Raw genomic sequence first — 22,640 nt, 5'->3', positions numbered from 1 at the left:
TCCTTTTAAAAAGCTGGAGGCTTGTGCTCTGACTTCAGGGATAATAGAAGAATAATAGAAATATACATCCATTCCAATAGGCGATCTAGATTAAGGGAATGTATACTGTCAGTGGGGGGGGGGGGAAGGGAACTAAAGTCAAGGGGACTGGGAGCTTTGTGTATGAAACAATAAAATATGCACTTGTGATATTCTCTGATGACAAAGCTGGAGAGAATAACTAACACACTAGATGATAGAATTAGGCTTTAAAAAACTTCTTAAATCTGTGATTCATAACTCCATATGATATCACTTAACTCAATGTGGGGATGGCAAAAAAATTTGGCAACAGTTAAAAGTATCAAATATTTTGATAAGATTTAATTATTTTATGTAAAAATAAACAAGCACACACCCAGCGAAAGAACTCTGGGAAATGAGTGTGAACCACTACATAGCATTTCTAGTCCCTCTATTTTTATCTGCTTGCATTTTTGATTTCTTTCTCAGGTTAATTTACCTTACTTCAAAGTCCGATTCTTCTTATGCAGCAAAATAATTGTGTGGATATGTATACATATATTGTGTTTAACATATACTTTAACATATTTAACATGTATTGATCTAACCTGCCATCTGGGGGAGGGAATGGGGAGGAGGGGAAAAGTTGGAACAGAAGGTTTTGCAAGGTAAATGCTGAAAAATTACCCATGCATATATCTTGTAAATAAAAAGCTATAATAAAAAATAATAAAATAAGCACATACATTTCATTAGTATGAAAATTTCCTTTCATCTATAACAATTGGTAAAATTACATGTACACCAAAGAATTTTTTATTTTATTTTATTTTTTTTCCCGAGGCTGGGATTAAGTGACTTGCCCAGGGTCACACAGCTAGGAAGTGTTAAGTGTCTGAGATCAAATTCAAACTCGGGTCCTCCTGAATTCAGGGCTGGTGCTCTATCCACTGTGCCATCTAGCTGCTCCCAAAGGATTTTTTAAAATTAAATTTCTTTATGCCTTGTAATCAGTAAATTTTTTATTTGTACACCTATTCTATATACCTATATAACTGAGATTACACAAAAATTTCAGGTGAAAAGGAGTTGGGCCCCAGATAATGGAGAATCCTGGGTGAGGCATAAGACTCTTTAGTCCAGTAAGGAACCCCGCTGAATGACTCCCCATACCCAGTAAGGGCCTCTGGGCCTTCCTGAGAAGTCAGAGGGTGTGACAACCTATGTCATATTTGAATTAGAGTTACACTAAGGTAGCAAGGAGACATTTGCACACAATAGCAAGTTGTTTATGTGGTCCTGAATGCACAGTATATAGTAAGCACATGTGCCCTGTGCTATAGTTATGTAAGTGTATTAAATTAGCATAGGACATATAAGGCTGAGGACTTTTTGAATAAACGCACTCCTGTTTGAGCAACCTCTTGAGTTCCGCCTCATCACTTCTCAGCCAAGATCAGGATTCAGGCTGGTATCAAAGTCCTCCCAGGTCCAGACAACGTGGGGCTCTTGAGAGCGGGGCACACAGCAGCTGGGCTGATCGAGTTCTGGTGAGGAATCCCCACTACTCAGGAACAGGATAACTTTAAACAGGCCGCGGAAAGATTTGGCAAGGGCTCCTCTAGTCACTTTTGTTTTCCAACCAAAATGGGATTCCCTCTTGAGGTTAAAAAAGAAGCAAGGTTTGTTAGTAGCTCAGAAGCAATCTTAAATATTGTGGGGTGCATGTCTCCATGGCTGCCTAAGGAAGAGACACTGGAGCCACAGAAGTGGGAGATAGTGGGAGAATAAGTAAGTGAATACTACCATTCTATGGGCCCTGGCTCGATCCCCAAGCATACATTCCTTATGTACTATGGAATAAAATTGGCTTTGAGAGATCCCACATATTATCAAAAAAAAAAAGAACCAAACAAAGGAGGATGAGGAAAATAAACAAAAAGAAGGTGGGGACAACTCTAAAAGGTGTGGCACATTAAACAAAGACAAAGATGGCACTGGAGGGTTTGAAGGGCAGGGCACTTCCCCATTTCTCAGCCCCAAGAAGGGAAGGGAAGGGGAAAGGAGAGGAAGCCTCCACTACCCCCTGTACCTGCGCCCCTGATCCACTACTTTTTCATCCTCCTCACTCAACTCTTTCTTTATAGGTGGGAGACAGAAGAACAGAGGGGCAGTGGCTATATCAGCACAGCTGGTGCAGCCATCTTGTCCTCCTCTTATGTCCCGAATACAGGAGGCACTGGTTAAGGCAAAAGAGGAAGGATTCTGATGAATGGAAGGGGCCAGACAGATCTGGGGTAGAAGATTTACTTGTGTCTCTACAGATGGAGAGGGAACCCAATGGGTGCCGACATGCTGTTTCCACCTTGTCCATCAGGAAAAGATGGAAAAAGAAAAGACCCTCAAAACGAAGGAGACGACCCAGGAAACATCCGGTGGTTCCATCAAGGACTATGCCTGCCACTGAAAGAGAATAGCTGTTAGCCCTATGTGTATGGCAAGTGACTAACAAATATTACCATGACCATAAAAATAATTGCTAACAAGACTGATGCAGGACTTCAAAACGTGCAGGAATCCAATGATTCCCTGAATGATGGACAACAGATAAGCTTTGGACTATCTCTTGGCTGCAGAAGGAAGTGTATGTGTGGTTGGGAATTCCTCTTGTTATATGTGTATCAATAACTCACAGCAGGTGACCACAATTGTACACTCACTACATGAGGCAGCAAAATGGATGAGAGACACAAGACAATAATTATATCTTCTCTACCTTACTTCTGGGACTCATGGAAATCTTTTATAGTTATCTTGTGATTCCTGCCATGCTAAAACTTGTTATCCACCATAATGGATTTAAGCACTGATGCATCCGTGCTTCAATTAAAACAAAAAGAAAGGGAGAGATTTAGAAGGCCACAGATAGTTGAGAACCCTGGGTGAGATATAAGACCCTTTAGTCCAGTAAGGAATCCTGCTGAGTGTCTGGTTTGTCTCCCTATCCACCCAAGGGCATCTTGGCCTCCCTGAGAAATCATGACAACCTGTGTTGTACTTGAAGCAGAGTTATGTTAAAGTGGCAAGGAAACATCTGCACACAATAGCAAGTTGTTTATGTGGTCCCGCATCACAGTATCCTATGGTTATGTAAGTGTATTATATAAGCATAGGGTATATTAGGCTAAGGATTTTTTGAATAAATGGACTTCTATTTGAGCATCCTCATGAGTTCCGTCTCATTACTCCTCACCCAAAATCAGGATCTGGGCTGGTACCAAAGTCTTCCTGTGAGCAGGTCCAGACAGAGAGTGAAAAAAGTTTGAGAAGTCGTGGACTTGAACAGTGAGGAAATCTTTAAAAAGATGAAATTTAATAGAGATAAATGTGAAATGTATATCTGGGGTCACAAAAAAAAAATCAATTTTATAAGGATTGGATGAATGACAGTTGGTTAGGGAACAAGTCTTATAAAAAATATCTTGAGGTTTTGTGCTCACTGTGAATCAACAGTGGACCGTGGTAGACCTAATGGTATCCCCAAGCAAAGTTGAAAAATAACTCTAGAACCAAGGAATTAATTACACTCTGCCTGGGATATTATGTTCAGTTCTTGGAGTCACCCTTTAGGAAGGTTATACAGAAGCTGGAGCATTCAAAAAATGGACAATTAGAATTGTGAAATTAGAAACCAAGCCATATAAAAATTGCTTGAAGTAACTGTGTAGCCTGGAGGAAAAAAGACTTAGCAGGAACACAAGAATTTGAGTAGTTGAAGGATTACCATGGGCAAGAGACTTGTGAAACAGAACTAGGTGGAATGGAAGTTATGGAGTCAGATTTAGGTTAGATATAAGGAAAAACTTCCAAGTAAGCAGAGCTGTCCAAAAGTGAAATGGGCTGTTTAAGAAAGTAATGGGTGAAGCTAGGTGGCCCAGTGGCTAGAGCACCAGCTCTGAAGTCAGGTAGACCCGAGTTCAAATCTGGCCTCAGACACATTCCTCGCTGCGTGATCCAAGGCAAGTTACTTAACCCCAAATGACTCAAAAAAAAAAAAAAAAAAAAGTAATGGATTTCACTTCATGGAGAATGACCACTACATCAGGGATTATAGAATGTGGGTTGGATTTGATGACCTCTTATCTCCCTTTGGACTCTTGGAAGCTTGACTCTAGGTGATGGGTAATAGAGAAGGGAGAGGTTGGTGGAAGAAAAATGGGAATCCAGGGATTCAGCAGGTTCTTGGTACCATAAATTTCTAGACCCAAATTCTATCATAAAAACATTATTTATTCACAAACATTTATTTATAAGGCTTATCTGCTGGCAATGTCACCAAGGAAAGAGCATTAGGCTATTAGAAAACTGGATTCAAATTTCAGGACTGGTACTGCCTGCATCATCCCAGAGTGATGGATGGGGACTAGGGTGGGAGGTTCTATTTTGTTTAAATCATACATGAAAAAATCATACATGAAAAACCCTCTTTCTCATGTTCCCCCCCCCCGTTTGATCTGATTTTTTTTTTGCATGAGGGGAGGGGGGAAGGAAAAGGAAGAAAAATTTGGGACACAAGGTATTTCAAAGGTAAATGGTAAAAACTATCTGCAGGTATCTGGAAAGACAAAAAGCTACTAAAAAAAAAATTTAGGTTTGGAATCAGGAAGACTCATCTTCATGAGTTCAAATTCAACCTTAGGCACTTATTAGCTGTGGGATCCCTAGAATGTCACTTAACCCTGCTTGCCTCAGTTTACTCCCCTGTGAATTAGCTAGAGAAGGAAATGGAAAACCACGATAGTATCTTTGTCAAGAAAATCCCAAAATGGGTTAAAAGGGACTAGACATGGGGCAGCTAGGTGGCGCAGTGAATAGAGCACCAACCTTGAATTCAGGAAGACCAGAGTTCAAATCTGGTCTCAGACACTTAACACTTCCTAGCTGTGTGACCCTGGGCAAGTCACTTAACCCCTGCCTCAGGAAAAAAAAAAAAAAAAAAAAAAAAAGGGACTAGACATGGCTAAAACAACACAAAAAGTATCCTTTAATCATTAGAATCATAAATAATAATAATTAATACTATTAGCTTAAAAAATAATAGATTGAGGACAAAAGCAAAGATACAAATAATTTATTTAAACTTAGAACCTCAGAAAGTATAAACTAAACATGTAAGCACAATTTTAAAAGTCAGCAATCATTAAAAAAAAAAATACACATTTTAATTGCTTTAACCACACACAATTTTTCTACAAGTTTTAGAGAGAACGTAAAAATAAACCACAAATTAATTTTTAAAACCCTTATCCATATAAAACACTACTTCTCCCCTAGAAAACAAAAAAATGGAATTGTAAAATGAACAACGCTACCATAGCATAATTCCACCATCTACAATAATCAGTGGGAGTGAAATGGATTCAGAATAGTACACAAGATTAAAAAGCACCTAATTTTTGGGAAAAAATAATTCAATACAATACTCTTCAAGGTTGTCTTTTACTTTTTTTAAACTGTCATTTACTCTGTTTACAAAATTTTAATATGGCACGATAGGTTCCATCTTGGAAAGCAAACTCAGAAAATTTTTAGAGTGTTTTTTGACTAAATTTTCTATTTAACTCCATGGGAAAGTAGCATAAACTTTACATAGAAATGAATATGAGAAAGGAAGACAGTATAGCAAATTTACTTCAATTAGATGCATAATCATCAAAATAGAAAACCCATATATTAGGCAAACCATTTTTCTACTTGGTTTATGAATGAGTCACTAATCTTTTTCATGTTGTATCCATTTCTTAGGTATACTTTCTCCCATATGTTCAACCTTTATCCATTTCATTGTAGTTAAAGCATTTCTTTTTTTTTTTTTTTTAATATGGTATAGCTTTTGTCCTTCCCTATCTTAACCTGAAGTACTGTGGTATTTAATGTTCTCTAACTACAACTACATAAATCATCAGAATGAACCATCAGGAATTAGACAATTACTTAAGGCTAGTTCCTGAAAATATTGACAAAAATGAAAATAAGATTTGAAATTAAATAGAGTACATGAAACACACCACTACAGACAGTTTTGTTTGTTATTATAACAAAAATACCACCACCACCACCAACTCCATTTTAAAATAGTACAATTTGCAAGATCAGTGGTATCTACATTATTTGAGGAAAAAAATTATCTGCATACTAACAAGAACAGTTTTGTCATCAATTATTTACATTTCTACCTGTAGCATGCATGAAGATTTTAGTAATCAAATATACAAAATCAAACTAGCTTACATCTTTGTTTACTAGCCTGACAAGTGCTTTCTATAATAATTAGTATGGTTTGGGCATTCATACCTAGTTGGCTCAGTAAACCTTGAGATTTGAAGTAATCAAATTCAAAGATACACTAGATCTTTATTCTGATTAGCAACATGCCACTTTCTATTATAAATGTTCTTTGATTAAGGTGCAATTATATCTCATCATGGTATCAAGACGACCCTGGGTTCTCAAAACCTAAGCTATAAACTCTAAGAGGCCCTTCACCAAGCTATAAAAGTTTCTAGTACAGGCCCAGCAATGGGCCATCCAAAAACTAACATAGCTAACTAAGTTCAAAGAGCTGACAATTAAAGGATACATTTTTTGGCCTTTGTAATTTATGAAACTGTTTATTAAGATGTGAAGAGATCTTAATTGGGAAAGGGAATACCTATTCACACTGATGAAAATACAGATTCTTTGCAAAATTTTTACATATTTTCCATTCTTTTTTATAACATATAGTTAATACAACTATGTATCTTAGAAAAAAATCACAGAATACTTTTATTTTTAAATTTTTTAATGACTGCTCTATCTTTAATGGCAGAAGTGTTTTCCTTCCAAAGACAGAAAAACAAACACAGGGAAACCTTCTGTCTATGCATTGCTGTAAAGTACAAAATTTTTTATATAAAAATTTTTAACTAAATCCCAACAAGCTCATTTTTTTTGCAATTGTTTCTAATGAAAATGTACTAAATCTGAATAATTCTACACTGGAAAAAAATTTAAGTGCAGTGAAGCACTATTGTTGAATTGCCCCTACTTTAGAATACATTCACATTCAAAGCACAAATTCCCATACACATCGTTTTCTGTCAACTACCAAATCTTGTTAAACTATACTAGCTTCTTAACCCAACATGCTATTACACTTTGGGACTTTGAAACCAAAAAAATTATATAAATTAGTTTTTAACTATTTTAAATCCTCAGGATATAATAAGCCTGGTTCATACATTACCTCCATTCTAATTTTAAATGATTTTTAATCTCAACTACACACAATATAAATTGTAAAGGCCTAAAAGGAGAAAGGAAGGGATGTGTTAATATTCTTGAATTCAAAATTTTAGTAAAGGTAAAAAAGAAATGAAAATATTGGTTGATATTGCATTTTGCTACATCTTCGTGAAATTAAAATTCTTTTGAAGGTTAATTATGAGTAATGAAATTTATGTCTAAACAAAGAAAATAATACAAATAAACGTTAGTGCACAAATGAGTTCAGCAAAGGAAAAAGAAAAAGGTATAAGATAATGTCTGATTAGGTAATACTGAACTAGGAAATTTTAGCAGCTTTTATGGAAAACTTTAATGTAATGAGAAATAGGACTTTGGCACTAGGGCAACAAACACAGGGTAGTTTTTCTTTGTCAAATTCCTGGTGAAAAAATTAGGCACTTAATTGTAAAAATAGAAAAATAGGATGCATTTAAGAAGAAATCTAAAATGGTCCATTTTTTAAAAATGGCATTATCCAAAAATTGAAAATGCTGCAACTATTGTTTCATAAGTGACTAATAAGGCATGTTATTACTAGAAGAAACAAAAAGCTATGTAATAAATCCATTTAATGACTACAAATACATCATCACTGTGTTAACTTTCAGATAAGACAGTCAAAAAAAAAAAAATCAGACAGAAAGTTTCCTTAGCAAAACATTCTAGATCCAAAGAATTCTTAACCTGAGTGCTATTTATTCATGAACACAGAAAAAAGTAATTCCAGCACCAATATTGTCAATGTTAATTGTATTCTGGAAGATTTCAGTGTTTTACATAACTTTAGAGAATGGATTCCCAATGAGTTACAGGGACTGACAAATAGTTCTCTAACTTTTAACTTAAATCTCAGATTATCTGAATGGTGTCAGAGTTCTAAATAATAATTCTAGGATTCGGATTAGGAATTATTATTTCTATCAGAGTTTAGGTGCCTCCCACTATGTGAGACCCCTTCTGTCGTCAAGTTATTAGTACTCTTTATGTACTTTGTATTAATTTGCTCTCCCAATAGAATGTAAAATGTGAGAGGGGGATGGAAATTGTCTCATTTTTGGTTTCGTATCCCTAGGGCCTTATACACATTAGCAGATGCTTAATATAAATGGTTGCTAAATAGAAATGAATCATAATTCTACTGATACCATAATTCTATGTACTTGTGGTTAAAAAATTTTAGAACATTTGTTGATGACTTTCTAATAGTTAAAATATTTCCCCAAAGTTAGATTATGCTTGTTTTGATTTATGAATCTATTTGATGACTTCAAAACAAAATATTTTCTTTGTACATTTGGGGCACTTTCTAAGCAAATAAAAGGCAAAAGAGATGCCTTCCCCACCACTACTACCACTACCAATTACTCTCTAAAATGTGGAACTTTTTTAAAGCTCTAATTGGGAATTATCCCTCCCTCCCCCAAAAAAACCCTTAAGTTCTTAAATTAGTATATACCTACAAGTCTGTACATGCCTTATCTCAGAGCAAAATTTAAAAGGGAGGGTGTATGGATCATTCATTTATATCTATAGTCAAATCTAAATACTTATTCCTCCCTTCTCCTCCACCCCTCAAAAAAAGGGGGAGAATTTTCCCTAGATAAATAAAGGTGAAGCAGTATGGTACAATGTTTTCTTTTTAAAAAATGAAATGTTTGGAGTCAGAATACCTAGTTTTGGATCCCAGCTCTCATCCTTACTAGCTGTGTGACCCTGGGTAAATGGTTTAAAGAAACAGATTTCACAAAAAGGTTTACACATAATGTGAAGATAATTTGAAAGGCTTCAGAATTCTGATAAATGTTGACTTCAGAGGAGCAAATATGAAGCGTGTCTTAAGCTTCTCATAGAAGAGAAGGCAACGGGTGCAAAACAAAATTCGAAGTTGTGGACAATATTGATTTGGCTGTACTTATTTTTTATAAGAAAGAGCTATGCTAGGGGGCAAGGCAGCAAGAATGAAATAATAATATTAAAAAGTATTAATCAAGTATATTCAAACAAAATAAAATAAAATTACTTTAATAATATTTCTATTGTCTCCAAATCCAAACAGCATTTACTAACTTCCTTCTACATGCAAGGCACTGTACTAGGGATAAGAAATAAAATTTTTAAATGAGATCAATGTGAGAAAAGTGCGTTGTAAAGGGCAATGTAAGTGGAAGCCAGCATTTAAAATATTGAAAAAGATATACAATTAGGAGATAGGCCAAGAGAGGTTAAAAATAAAAATAAACCTCATTCTAAATCAAAGAATAAGAACACATACAGTGATATTATTAACAAATGGATTGATCTTTGTGCTTGCTTGCTTTCTTCCTTCTGAGAGAAGGGTTTCTATTATTGCTTCTGTTAACTAAGCTGAGCTACAGGGCTCAATAATGAAACACTTCATTATTGAAGATCATGTTATTTTAAGGATATTTTGATAATCATTAAAGATCTCTTTCTTAAGGCAATTAATCATCTTTACTAAAGAAGTTCTATAGTTTCATTGTGTCTTACTGGATCTGTATGCAAAGTTTTCCCTTGACTCAAAAGAAGAAAAAACAAAGCAAGGCTGGAATCTTCCTGCTACTGTCAGAAAGCGAAGCAGCCAGCTTTTGTTCCCCTCTCAACAGCTCACTGTTCTATACATACTGGTTCATTACATTGGATTTTTTTTTAATATAAAATGCATTATGTAATTACTTTCCCCATTAACAAAAAAGAACCAAGGGTTCCCTAAATGCAATTACCATTTAGATAAAATTTTCTAAATTCGAAGATGCTTTAGTTTAATTCTCTTTGGAGGAAAACATAATCTTTGTAACTTTCATGAAAGAAAAAGTTATTTTGATACAGTTCAATTTTAAAGAAATAAAGTGCATGTAGCTTTCAATATAAATATTATTCAGCATCATACAGCTGAATATTTCAACAAGATTAGCAAAATGCTGTCAAAATGAAGCTTCAATAAAATACTTGAAATCTAGAAAACAATAAATGAAAATATAAATTCTATATAAATTATGAAGTTTAAAAAAAAATACACATACATACACCTGAAAAAAAATATAAGGATAAGTGAAAATTAGAAAGCATTAAATAATTCCTCAGTTTTCCATGTACCAGATACACTACACAGCAATACCAACGGGCAGCACCTGAAATGCAGAGTCACATTCTGATTGATGACTTTGAACTTCTGTATTTGATTTACAAGTGTCCGGTGTCTGACTGGTTTCATCTTGCAAGGGAGCAGCTTTGTTATCAGCTATATTAGCAGCAGCAGCTGAGTCAGACAAGGAACATGAACTTGGGGCTGAAGTAATTTGAAGGCTACCATCTTCTATGCCATCGTCAAGACTGGTCCTCTCATCAGCATCTTCTAGCTGCTGAACTGAAGTTAAATACTGTTCGAGAAGACTACTATCTTGTTCATTATTAGAGCTATCTTTATTCCATTCATTGTGCTCTTCACTGGTATCCCCAGTATCTGTATCTTTGAAATATCTAACTGTTTCTAAAGAATTTCCCATTAAAGAACTCTCACTCCCTCCCATGGAACTTTTTTCAGAATCAAATGAATACTGCAAGTGAGCTTGTTCTGCCAAGGAGGAGTGAAAGCCAGAGTCTGGAAATTCAAGTAAGATTTTCTCCTGGGGAGCTTCAGTATCTGAAATAAACCAGTCAGAAGCACTGGCTGAGGAGGGCTCCTGACTTGAGATAAACAATGGAGAAGACTGGGAGGACAAGAGGGTACTGGATACAGGAGCACTAGACTGCCAGGCAGAACTAAGGTGCTGGTTCACTGTCTGCTGCCAATCTTGTAGCAATCTCACCTGCAAACCACAGAATGAAGTCTCATTATGGAATAAGAGGCTCATCATTAGGCAGAGGACTTTAAAATACAAACATAAAACTACCATCAATATGGCATGCACTTAAAAGTTATTTTTCCAGAAATTACAAAGGAATAGTGTCTCTGTTTAGTTAGAACAGTTACTAATGAATTCAAAATGATAAGCTCAGTGTGGCTGATAACATTGTCTGCCATGTTCTAAGACCAAAGAATATACTTCTAGTTTCTGCCCCACTCTAAGCATCCTGATCCCAAAGGAAATTGACTGAGAACAGGGATGAACCAAGTGGAAAAATAATTCAAAGGAATAGTGGGGTCACTACTGTTGTTTTTTTATATGAAATATGGAGACAAAGTTATTAAATATGATAGATTAAATTCAGAGAATGAAAGCAGAAAACATTATACAATACAAAACTATAACCATGATTTAGATGTAGGCAGATCAAAGGATTTCCTAAATGTTAATCAAAGATAAAGTGAATGCATTCTCTTAAAATATTTCAGTAACTTCCAGTTCATGGCTACTTGGCCCTTAAATCACATGAAGATTTTAAAAAGCCTATAGGTCAAATTCCTACTACAATACCATCATAAAGACTTCAAGCTTTGAATGATCAATCAGAGATCATCAAGTAGTATCTGACACAGCAAAATTTCAGGATAGAAAATAATTCAGATGGTCTTCTGTCAATAAGAGTCAATCTGTATTTACTTGACACAGCAGCTTATTATGCTATATTTCTTGGGACATGCAATCATGTAGCCATACAATTTAAAAAAAAAAAAAAAACTCAACTTGTAGTCAAATGCAAACTAAACAACGTCCCACAAAGTAGCTAGATACTCCTTACAAAAACTCCTTAAATTTGGTTGTTCCTATTTCTTGAAAGGAATGATAGTATTTTCTTCATAACTATATTCTACCTATCAGTCAGTCCTTGATTAATAAACAATTTATCAAGTGCTTATTATGTATTCTATTCTAACTTATGTCATTTTAACATCCATTCATCCAATAGAGAAAACTACCTAACATATACCTAACATCATACTAAGCACTATTGAAAGTTCAAAATTCAGATAAAGTACTTTATAAAATTCACAATCTAGTAAAGACACAGGACACAAACATAGGTAATGACACTACCCAAAATAGTAAGTGTACTGGAAAGATATAAAACAAAGTACCATGTGAGGTCTGAAAAGGTAGGATCAATACAGATAAGGGGGGAAGAGAGGCAGTGGTTGTGACAGTGGTAAAACCATAAAAAGGCTTTATGGAGAAATCCACATTTAACTCAAATTTTAAAGCATGGATAGGAATAAGTCCAAATAATAGAAGAGTGTTCAGAGGGCAGAAAGTAAACTGACCCAGAGCAATATGAGATAGTGACAAACAGATTTGATGGCACCAAACTAGGAATGTCTTGAATTTAAGGCAGAATAGTATGAGGATATAGGCCTGATGTTTGAAATAAAGTCATTAATATAAACGTAATCAAATCTTGTGCCCCTGTAATGCTGTTCTGTCTAATAGCATTTTTCATAGAAACTTTATTTAGCCATTTCTCTTCTCCTCTGAATTTTGTCTTTATTTTCTCATAGTATTCAGAAGACAGAAATTTTTTCATTAAAATAAAACTAAAACATCTCCCACTCAATCTGCTATCTCACACAAGAAAATAAATGACAATTAACATACCTGCTATCCTTAATCTTTGCAAAGGGTAGCTAAAGTGCCTGGGTATGCACACTTACTCCTTCTCCCATTGAGAAATGGATCTTTTGTTTACATAAAGAGTTAAATCAATGAAAAACAGTTTACCTGATTCCAAAGGAATCTGACAGCTTCTTCTTGCACAAGCTTTTGAATATGTTCTTCATCTCTTTCTTTTTTCAATCTACAATTAAAATGTTCAGATTACTAAGACAGAAGGTAGCTCTTCAAACTTCTGGTTAGCACAACCAATGCATAGTTTCAAGAAATTAATTTTCTAATAGTTTAGTAATGATCTTTCTACTTTCATCTTAAATGGAAATAAGTCATGTGAATTAATAAATAAACAACTGAGAACAACCAATAAAGCTCTTACTCCCTTCTATATAGCACTTACTATGTCGAACAGTAACCCAATTAGGGTAACAATAACAACCAGAATGTCATTCATAAAACAAAGTACTAAAAAATTTTAACAATTGTAAGAAACTATTTGTGTACCAATTCAGTATTCTCCTGAATTATATATAGTTTTAAATTTAATCTCTTTAAATTTAATGAAAAGTAGACAGTCATTCGCAATGAAAAGGAATGGGGAGAATAAAGGACTTTAGAATTATTACAAAAGTTAATTTAAACAATAATCATATTTATTTTCTGAAAAAATTTCAGCATCTTCTGGCCTCCTGCTGTAACCTTATGCTACCTACTGGTTTTACTTCCATCTCTCCATCCAGAATCTAAGAGAATCTGAACTCCTTGAGTACAAGAACAATTTCATTTCAGTCACTCTGTCAAGAGCACCTTGTTAAGCACCTACCTTAGTAGGAGCTTAATAGGTGTTTGGTGAATGACTGACTCTGACTCCTTTGAAAAAGTCTTGTCTTAACCTTATAATTCATTTGCATATCCAGAAACAAATACACTTTCATTTTCAAAGAGGTAATTTTAGTCTTTCTTGCTACATATCATAAGCCCTACTTTCCTTTTGTGGTAGGCCTTCATGAGTTGCTCTTGCTGAGAAATTTATCACCTTGTTAACCAAACTGGCCATGAGCTTGTTCAGATTAGATTTGATCACTCCAAAGCTGGCTCCCATTCAAAGCCTTTTCGAGTTGCAAGACCTGACAAAACATAGATTCCAGTGATAGAGCCTTCAAGGGCCCAGGTTATCTCCATACTACAAAGAGGCATCTATACCTAAGAATAGGCTTTCAAAAAGAAAATCCTAGTAAAAAAAAAAACCAAACAAACCCATAATAAGTTCAATCTAGGGGCAGCTAGGTGGCGAAGTGGATTCAGAGCACCAGCCCTGAATTCAAGAGGACCCAAGTTCAAATCTGGTCTCAGACACTTAACACTTCCTAGCTGTGTGACCCTGGGCAAGTCACTTAACCCCAGCCTCAGGGGAAAAAAAAAATTTAAAAATAAGTTTAATCTGTATTTCACATATAGCATGATAATTCAATTTTTCAAAGCAAAATAATACCTCTATTCACAAACCAGATACAAATCAAAAACAGAATTTCTGACCCACCTCCTCATTTCATCTGTTAAGTAAACAATGTGCTCTTGCATCCTCCTCAATCGTATTTCATAGCGTACTTCTTTGGCCCGAGGATGGTAATTCCTGATGTAAAATCCCCTCCAACAAGCCTGAAGCTTGGTGGCTGCCTCATTCATTCTTTGAAGTATGGTAGAATCTATGTCCAAAGCAACAGATCCCTCAGGGAAAAGTCTGCAGGGAAGTTTTTCTGAAATGATTTGGGACAATGCACCTTCATTAACAAGCTGTGCACTAGAAAGCCTGAATCTACCTGTCCCAGGAAAAGCTGTGGGAGAGTGACTAACACCATCTCTGGAGAAATCACTTGCTGTGGTCAGTTCAGGATGGAGCAATATTCCAACTCTGTCATTGGTCTCTGGGTTTCCTTCACCATTTTCTAGTTTAACAGAACTCTCTTTTGAAATCCACAAAGTCTTTTCTATTTCCATATCCACGTCCTGTTTTTTCATTTCTTTCAGAGATTCAGTCACAGTGCCATCATCTTCCAGGTCCAAGTTTATACCATGTAATCTCAGTTCAATAGTTGGAGATACTGGAGATAATCCAGAGGCAACAGGCATAAAAGTAGACTCTGAAGAAAGAAGACTACAATTCAGCTTGTCTTCATCTGTCTGTATGTCTTCTAGGTGTAAGTCATTTCGAGAAAACCTTGCAGTCTGTACTGAGGTTGCCAGACTACTCTTAATAGCATACAAGTGATCCTCATGAGCACTTTCTCCAACCCAAGAATTTACTTGAATGACGGGTTCTAAAAAAAAAAAAACAAAAAACAAAGATAGTTTCATTTGAGTTACTAAGAATTTAAAGGGTCCATTTTTTTTTTAATTTTCATTCTTTTTATTTCTTTTTTTTTTTTTAATTTATTTTTCCAAATTATCCCCTCCCTCCCTCCATTCCCTCCCCCCGATGACAGGTAATCCCATACATTTTACATGTGTTACAATATAACCTAGATACAATATATGTGTGTAAATACCATTTTCTTGTTGCACATTAATTATTAGCTTCCAAAGGTATAAGTAACCTGGGTAGATATACAGTAGTGCTAACAATTTACATTCACTTCCCAGTGTTCCTTCTCTGGGTGCAGTTATTTCTGTCCATCATTGATCAACTGGAAGTGAGTTAGATCTTCTTTATGTTGAAGATTTCCACTTCCATCAGAATACATCTTCATACAGCATTGTTGTTGAAGTGTACAGTGATCTTCTGGTTCTGCTCATTTCACTCAGCATCAGTTGATGTAAGTCTCTCCAAGCCTCTCTGTATTCCTCCTGCTGGTCATTTCTTACAGAGCAATAATATTCCATAACCTTCATATACCACAATTTACCCAACCATTCTCCAATTGATGGACATCCATTCAACTTCCAGTTTCCAGCTACAACAAAAAGAGCTGCCACAAACATTTTGGCACATACAGGTCCCTTTCCGCTCTTTAGTATTTCTTTGGGATATAGGCCCAGTAGTAGTACTGCTGGGTCAAAGGGTATGCACAGTTTGACAACTTTTTGGGCATAGTTCCAAATTGTTCTCCAGAATGGCTGGATTCTTTCACAACTCCACCAACAATGTATCAGTGTCCCAGTTTTCCCACATCCCCTCCAACATTCATCATTATTTGTTCCTGTCATCTTAGCCAATCTGACAGGTGTGTAGTGGTATCTCAGAGTTGTCTTAATTTGCATTTCTCTGATCAGCAGTGATTTGGAACACTCTTTCATATGAGTGGAAATAGTTTCAATTTCATCATCTGAGAATTGTCTGTTCATATCCCTTGACCATTTATCAATTGGAGAATGGTTTGGTTTCCTATAAATCAGGGTCAGTTCTCTATATATTTTGGAAATGAGACCTTTGTCAGAACCTTTACTTTTAAAAATATTTTCCCAATTTGTTACTGCCCTTCTAATCTTGTTTGCATTAGTATTGTTTGTACAGAAACTTTTTAGTTTGATGTAATCAAAATCTTCTATTTTGTGATCAATAATGATTTCTAGTTCTCCTCTGGTCATAAATTCCTTCCTCCTCCACAGGTCTGAGAGGTAGACTATTCTCTGTTCCTCTAATCTATTTATTATCTCATTCTTTATGCCTAAATCATGGACCCATTTTGATCTTATCTTGGTATATAGTGTTAAGTGTGGATCCATATCTAATTTCTGCCATACTAATTTCCAGTTTTCCCAACAGTTTTTTCCAAATAATGAATTTTTGTCCCTAATGTTGGTATCTTTGGGTTTGTCAAAGATTAGATTGCTATAGATGTACCTAAAGGGTCCATTTTTACCTACAAATTCTCGACATCAAATATTAAAAAAAGCAAACAAATAACAGTGAATTCCCATTATTATTTCCCAAATATCAAACCACAATATTTTCTAAAAATCCAGTGACTTCATAGTTCTTAATAAGTCATCAGACTATGTAAAACTGGGTACCCATTTTCTTTTTTTTCTTCTTTTTTTGCTGATTCAATTGGGGTTAAGTGACTTGCCCAGGATCACACTATTAGGAAGTGCCGAGTATCTGCAAGCAGATTTGAACTCAGGTCCTCCTGACTTCAGGGCTCTATCTATTGTGCCACCTAGATGCCCTGGTAATCATTTTCTTATTCCAAAACAGTGATACTATAAAAATGTCTTTAAAATAATTTAAAGTAATCAAATGATATGAACATGCAATTGTCAAAAGAACTGCAAACAATAATCAATCTTAAGTATGATCATTCCAAATCACCAAAAAGTGAAATAAAAATCAAAAGAACTCTGAAATGTCATATTATACCCAAAAAATTTTTAAATGCTAAAAAAAAAAAAAAAAAAAAAAAAGAGGATAGCTAGAGTTGGAAGTATTTGTAGAAAGTTGGTCACATTCATGGACTCTCGGAGCTATGAGAAGTATGTAACAAATATGTTTATCAAGAAAAACAATTCCAACATTGCCCTATCCACAAAATACATGCCTCATTCTACAGTCTCAGTCCATTTGTTTTCTGTCACGAAGTGAGTAGTATGCTTTGACAATAGTCCTCTAGAACCATGTTTTATCATTGCATTAATTAGGGCACCAGAGGCTTTCAAGTTTTTGTTCAGACTTGTTAAATGTATAAATTGTTCTACTTGTTCTGCTTACTTAACCGTGCATCAGTTCATACAAATTTTCCCAGGTTTCATTCAAATAGTTCTTTTTATCATTTCTTATGGCACAAGAGTAATACATTATATTCATGTTCCATCATTTATTCAGCCATTCTCGAAAAGATGAGTATTCCCTTATTTTCATTCTTTGCAACAACAAAAAGAGATCTGCTATATTTTTTGTATACATACATCCTTCCCTTTGTTTGATCTTTTTGAGATATAGACCTAATAATGGTATCACTGGATTAAAAGTTTTGTACAGCAGCTAGGTCTCACAGTGGATAGAGCACCAGCCTTGAATTCAGGAGGACCTGAGTTCAAATCTGGTCTCAGACACTTAACACTTCTTAGCTGTGTGACCCTGGGCAAGTCGCTTAACCCCAGCTTCAGGAAAAATTAATTAATTAATTAATTAAAAAAAAAAAAAAAAGTTTTGTACAGTTAAGTAACTTGGACCTAGCTCCAAATTGCTTTCCAAAATAGCTGGTTTAATTCACAGCTCCATCAACAGTATATTAATGTGCTTTTCTCCAGTGGTTCTTCCAGAAAAAAAATTGGTTAATTTTGTTGAATTAGTTTTCCCCAACTTGCTTTCTTATACTTTACATATGTATATTGTATGTATGTAAGCACACATAATCCATGCATGTTGCCACAGGTACCTTTCACAGAAGCACATGGGAATCTTACCACTTTCCAGAACTATTTGACCCCCTGGAGCTGGATCCAAGTGTTCAGATGCAACAGCTGCTTCTGTCTCATTAGCAGTAGAAGGTAAAGAGTCTTCGTTTTGATTTTGGCACAGCAACTGCCTTTGGTGAAGCCTAAAAACCAAATAATATGTCAATTTTAAATGACCAGTTTACAATATGTAGCAGCTTACTATTTCAGATCAGGTAGTTTTCCCATCCCACCCCTCCAAAATCTCAAAGCCTTGCTTTCGAGAACTAAAAAGGAAAAGCTAGAAATAATTCTCCACATGACGCTTAAGCCCTTAAGGGCTTACCTAGTAACAACTTGATCTCTACATATAATAAGATTAAATGTTTTCTGTTGTCTTCATAAGCAAGTATTTAAATACATAATTGGGAACAAAACTGGGCAAACAAAACTTTAAGTACATATATAGATATACATGCATACACACTCTATCTGTGCATCTATATATATATGTGTATATAGCTCCCTTTCACTCTTTGCCTACCTGGACCTTATCTTCATCAGCTATGAAAAGCAACGGAGTCCTAAGTTTAATGGTGGAAGCCATATTACAGTGTGTCAGTTTCTATAAGTCCAACAGTAAAAAGAAGTTTTGAGTGCTCAGTAATGGAAGATGCAGCACTTGTTATAGGCATCAGACAAAAAGCCTTTATTAAATACCAATGATATATTAGATACTGTTAGGAACACTTTCACTATTATATTGAAATTAGAATTCCTAAACCATACAGCTTAGCTAAGAATATTTCTTCCTTTGGAATTTATCAGCTGCTACACATCTGATATGCTCACCTCCGTTTGCTCAATATCTTCTCCAGCTTGGCATCCTCTGCGGTTTGAAGACCCAGAGTAGAAGTAAGAGGACAAACAGTTGCCAGATACTGGACCAGCTGGATGTGTTGACCAGGTCGATATGATCTTCCCTTGCCTTGACTGTAAAGCCACTCAGCTTTCAAACTGAAAAGAGAATGAAGAATTATATAGGATGGCATGGCTTGGTAAAAAGCATTTTGTGACTGCTGAGCTTCTCTTCAAGTCTTACAACTTATGACCTCAAGACATGCTTGTACCAATTCAGCAGTACTACAGAATGATTAAATGTCCAGACTATATATAAAGCCTGAGGGGAACTCTGGCTCTTGGAGTCTTTTGCTCATATACTTCACGCTAACTGCTAAAAGTCTTAGTGACCTTTTCTTTACTCATAAAATTTACAGAGTCTTAAAAACTTGTTCCCTTTCCTTAGCTAAATTATATTTAAAACTGTATTTTTTTAATCACCAAATAGAATTAATATCAATTGCAAATTTAGGAGTGTTTTTAAGGTAACTGCACCAAAATGAGGATGGAGCTATAACATTTTGACACAATATACAAATCTTTTCTCATTTTGAAAAATATCATAAAGATGCAAAAGACTCTCCTGAGTCTTTCGAAATACACAATTTATGTACATATCACTATCAATATATATAATACATGCCTACTAGAGGCTCTGCCACAAATTATGAGGAGAAAGATAATTTTCTTACTTGTTAAGACTCCTAATATATGAAACTGCAAATATAGTGATCTCTGGGACATAAAATAAAGTCAACTTAATATTGGATGGATGATCAACTTTGATTTAAAAAAATAGTACAATCAACTTAGCTCACTGTGATGAGAATGGAAAAATTGGATCTCAGTTGTTTAGTTGAACTATTATCAAACTCAACTAAGTTCTGGTCTGGTTAATTGTGAAAACTCACACGAAAAAGTTTTCTCATGTTCATAAAATCATGTAATTATAGGATCTAAGTAAATCTATATTATCAGCATCATCATAAGGAAAACTACATTTTACCTTATCTTGCATTTTATAGTTATAAGAAAAATTGGTTTGATTCCAGGAAATTGCAAAGCTCCTTTAACAAATTTAAATTTCTCTCAGAAACCAAAGCCTGTCTTTAAAACATAAAGGAAACAATACTCTACATTAGAATGAGCACTGATGCTGGAATCTAAGAACCTGGATTCAAATCCCCACTTTTTGATGACCTTATGTGACATCTAGCAAGTCATTTAATCTCCTAGAGTCCCAGTTTCCTCATCTGTTAAGTAAAGAGGATGGTGTCTCCTCCAGCTCTAGATCTAGGCATCTATAATAGTTAATGGATCTGTAAATTCCCAGACTATTATCATCCCCAAAGAATAAAAAATGTGTATCACTGAAAGAACAATAAAGGAGCACAAGATGATCAGGCTGCAAAGCATAATAAATATAGAGCTAAAAAAGAGGAACTCCATAAAGGATGCTATGAAGGAAATGTATGATTCAACAAGATGGGCTGACCATGGGGTAAGAGCAAGGATAAGATAATGTGCTCCAATGGCCTCCTAAGAAAGTGAGAAGAAAGTGAATGAAATGCTTAGCAGCACATGGGGCAGATCCCCTGGGAGGACTTCATGGGAGCACTGCACAAGATGGTCATACTCAGATGGGTTGTGATATGTATTACTGAATGAATGAGTAAATGAAAAAATAAGCATTTATTAAAGTTTTATCCCATGCCAAATCACTGCACTCAGTGCTAAATACAAATACAAAAGGCAGATAAACCCTTTCCTCAATGAACTCACATTTTAATAGAGGCAAACAAGAAGTATAAGGAATTGATGACTAGATGAAACCAAAGGAGTAAAGGAATTTGAGATCCCACATCCATTTAAGCATATGAAATATTTACCAATGTTCATGTCTCCTACCTCAACTCCCCCCCCCCCCCGGGGCAGGAACCATGTCTTAGACAAATGTCCTATGACCTTAGAACCTGTAAATAGAACTAACACAAACTATCTGACACATATCAAATATGTTAGAAGAAACAACTCACGACAAAAAATATGCATTTTCTATTCCTTTTAAAAATATTACTGTTCTTTAAATTTTTGCTCCCAAAATATTTGAAATTCAGGAATATAAGGTTTATTTAGGGAATAACTGCTATTATAGTATGGAGCAGAGGTCTCCAATACCAAAAAAATTCTAAATAACAGTCAGGTTCTAGTGAATTAAACATATTACTTGCTCTTGTTTATATTTAAAGCCTCAGTTAAGCATCAATTCCAAGACTCTCCACTATTCAAACTATCTCAGATATAATCATGTAACCAACATTCTATTAAATATAAAGAACATTACAGAACTTGAATTTTTTTGTAATGGTGGACAGTGGTAGGCATCAATTCATAAGCAATATGCCTATTATGAGCTGGACATTATATATTGAAATTAAAACTACTAACACTATATGGGTGATAAGCATTTTTATTCTTCTTATAGGAACCTTGGCAATATCCAATTAAACTGAGTGCATATAAATTAAAAAACATATTCTCATGCTCCTGAGATCTAAGGCTGATGATCAGGAAAATGGTTTGAAGATATCATTCATCTTATTACTTTTTTATTCCAGATCAAGATTATAAATGGATGGTTTGCTTAAAAAAAGAAAAAAAAAAAAAAAAAAAAAAAAAAAAAACCACCACTGTCTAGCTAAATAAACAGATTCAAAATAATACTGCAATTATTGCAAAGTTTTGAATAGAATGTTTAAAGGGAATCCAAACCTAAAAGAAAATTATTCGGAAGAGCAAACATTTAGATTTTGCCTAATTATGTTCTATTTTCCTTAAAGACTCCTTTAGCTTCAACTGGTTTAAATGCTCTCAAAAATTCTTACCCATAGGCCCTCAGGTAACACAGACATGAGAATGTTACTGACATCCTGAGTAGAAGAAAAAAGGACCATTTAAAAAATGGACTCTATCACCCATGTACACTGAAGATAACAAGACTGAATGAATAATCAAATGACCTCAAATAGAAATGAAACAATTATTAGAGCACCATCTACTGATAAAAAGGGAGAAAACACCCTTCTAATTTAGGTAGTCCAAGATTCATGAGTTACTTATCTAAGGATATCTATACTCTGGCTAAGGAAGTGCTAAATTCATTCCTCTCTCTGCCTTCTACCAGTATCATCAGAAATATTTCAGAAAGATAGAAGAATAGGGAGAAGAAGAATGAATTAGGGAAAGGGGAAGAGAAAGGGAGGGGAAGGAGAGAAAACCCCTTCCAGCCAGAGCTGCTCATTCTACTAATCAGCATTGGTCAAAGTAGCCAAAGTACATGAGAAAGCAGAAAGAAAGGGGGTAGGCGAGAGAAAGGAAAGAAAAGAGGATCACTGAGGCATCATTATAAAGAGAGAGAAAACACAAGGAAGGCAAGAAAGAAAGTTAGACATTAAGGATAGCTTTGATAGC

At 35.0% G+C, this 22,640-nt stretch overlaps 1 protein-coding gene across 1 annotated transcript in view; it reads right to left on the bottom strand.

The window, feature by feature from the left end:
* Window positions 1–5,118: 5,118 nt before the first annotated feature.
* CEP97 (centrosomal protein 97) overlaps window positions 5,119–22,640 on the bottom strand; it is a 34,329-nt gene continuing 16,807 nt past the window's right edge. Inside the window, exons 7-11 of the mRNA XM_074301064.1 lie at window positions 19,122–19,286; window positions 18,300–18,433; window positions 14,437–15,214; window positions 13,008–13,083; window positions 5,119–11,159 (exon numbers count right to left, since the gene is read on the bottom strand). Of these exons, the coding sequence (XP_074157165.1) occupies window positions 10,455–11,159; window positions 13,008–13,083; window positions 14,437–15,214; window positions 18,300–18,433; window positions 19,122–19,286 (1,858 nt within the window). The 3' untranslated portion in view covers window positions 5,119–10,454. The remainder of the gene's footprint in view (window positions 11,160–13,007; window positions 13,084–14,436; window positions 15,215–18,299; window positions 18,434–19,121; window positions 19,287–22,640) is intronic.

This window comes from Sminthopsis crassicaudata, chromosome 3, assembly GCF_048593235.1.
Source record: "Sminthopsis crassicaudata isolate SCR6 chromosome 3, ASM4859323v1, whole genome shotgun sequence".
NCBI classification, from domain to species: domain Eukaryota; kingdom Metazoa; phylum Chordata; class Mammalia; order Dasyuromorphia; family Dasyuridae; genus Sminthopsis; species Sminthopsis crassicaudata.
The sequence above is the reverse complement of the archived record's forward strand: the minus strand, read 5'-3'. Positions and strand labels throughout refer to the sequence as shown.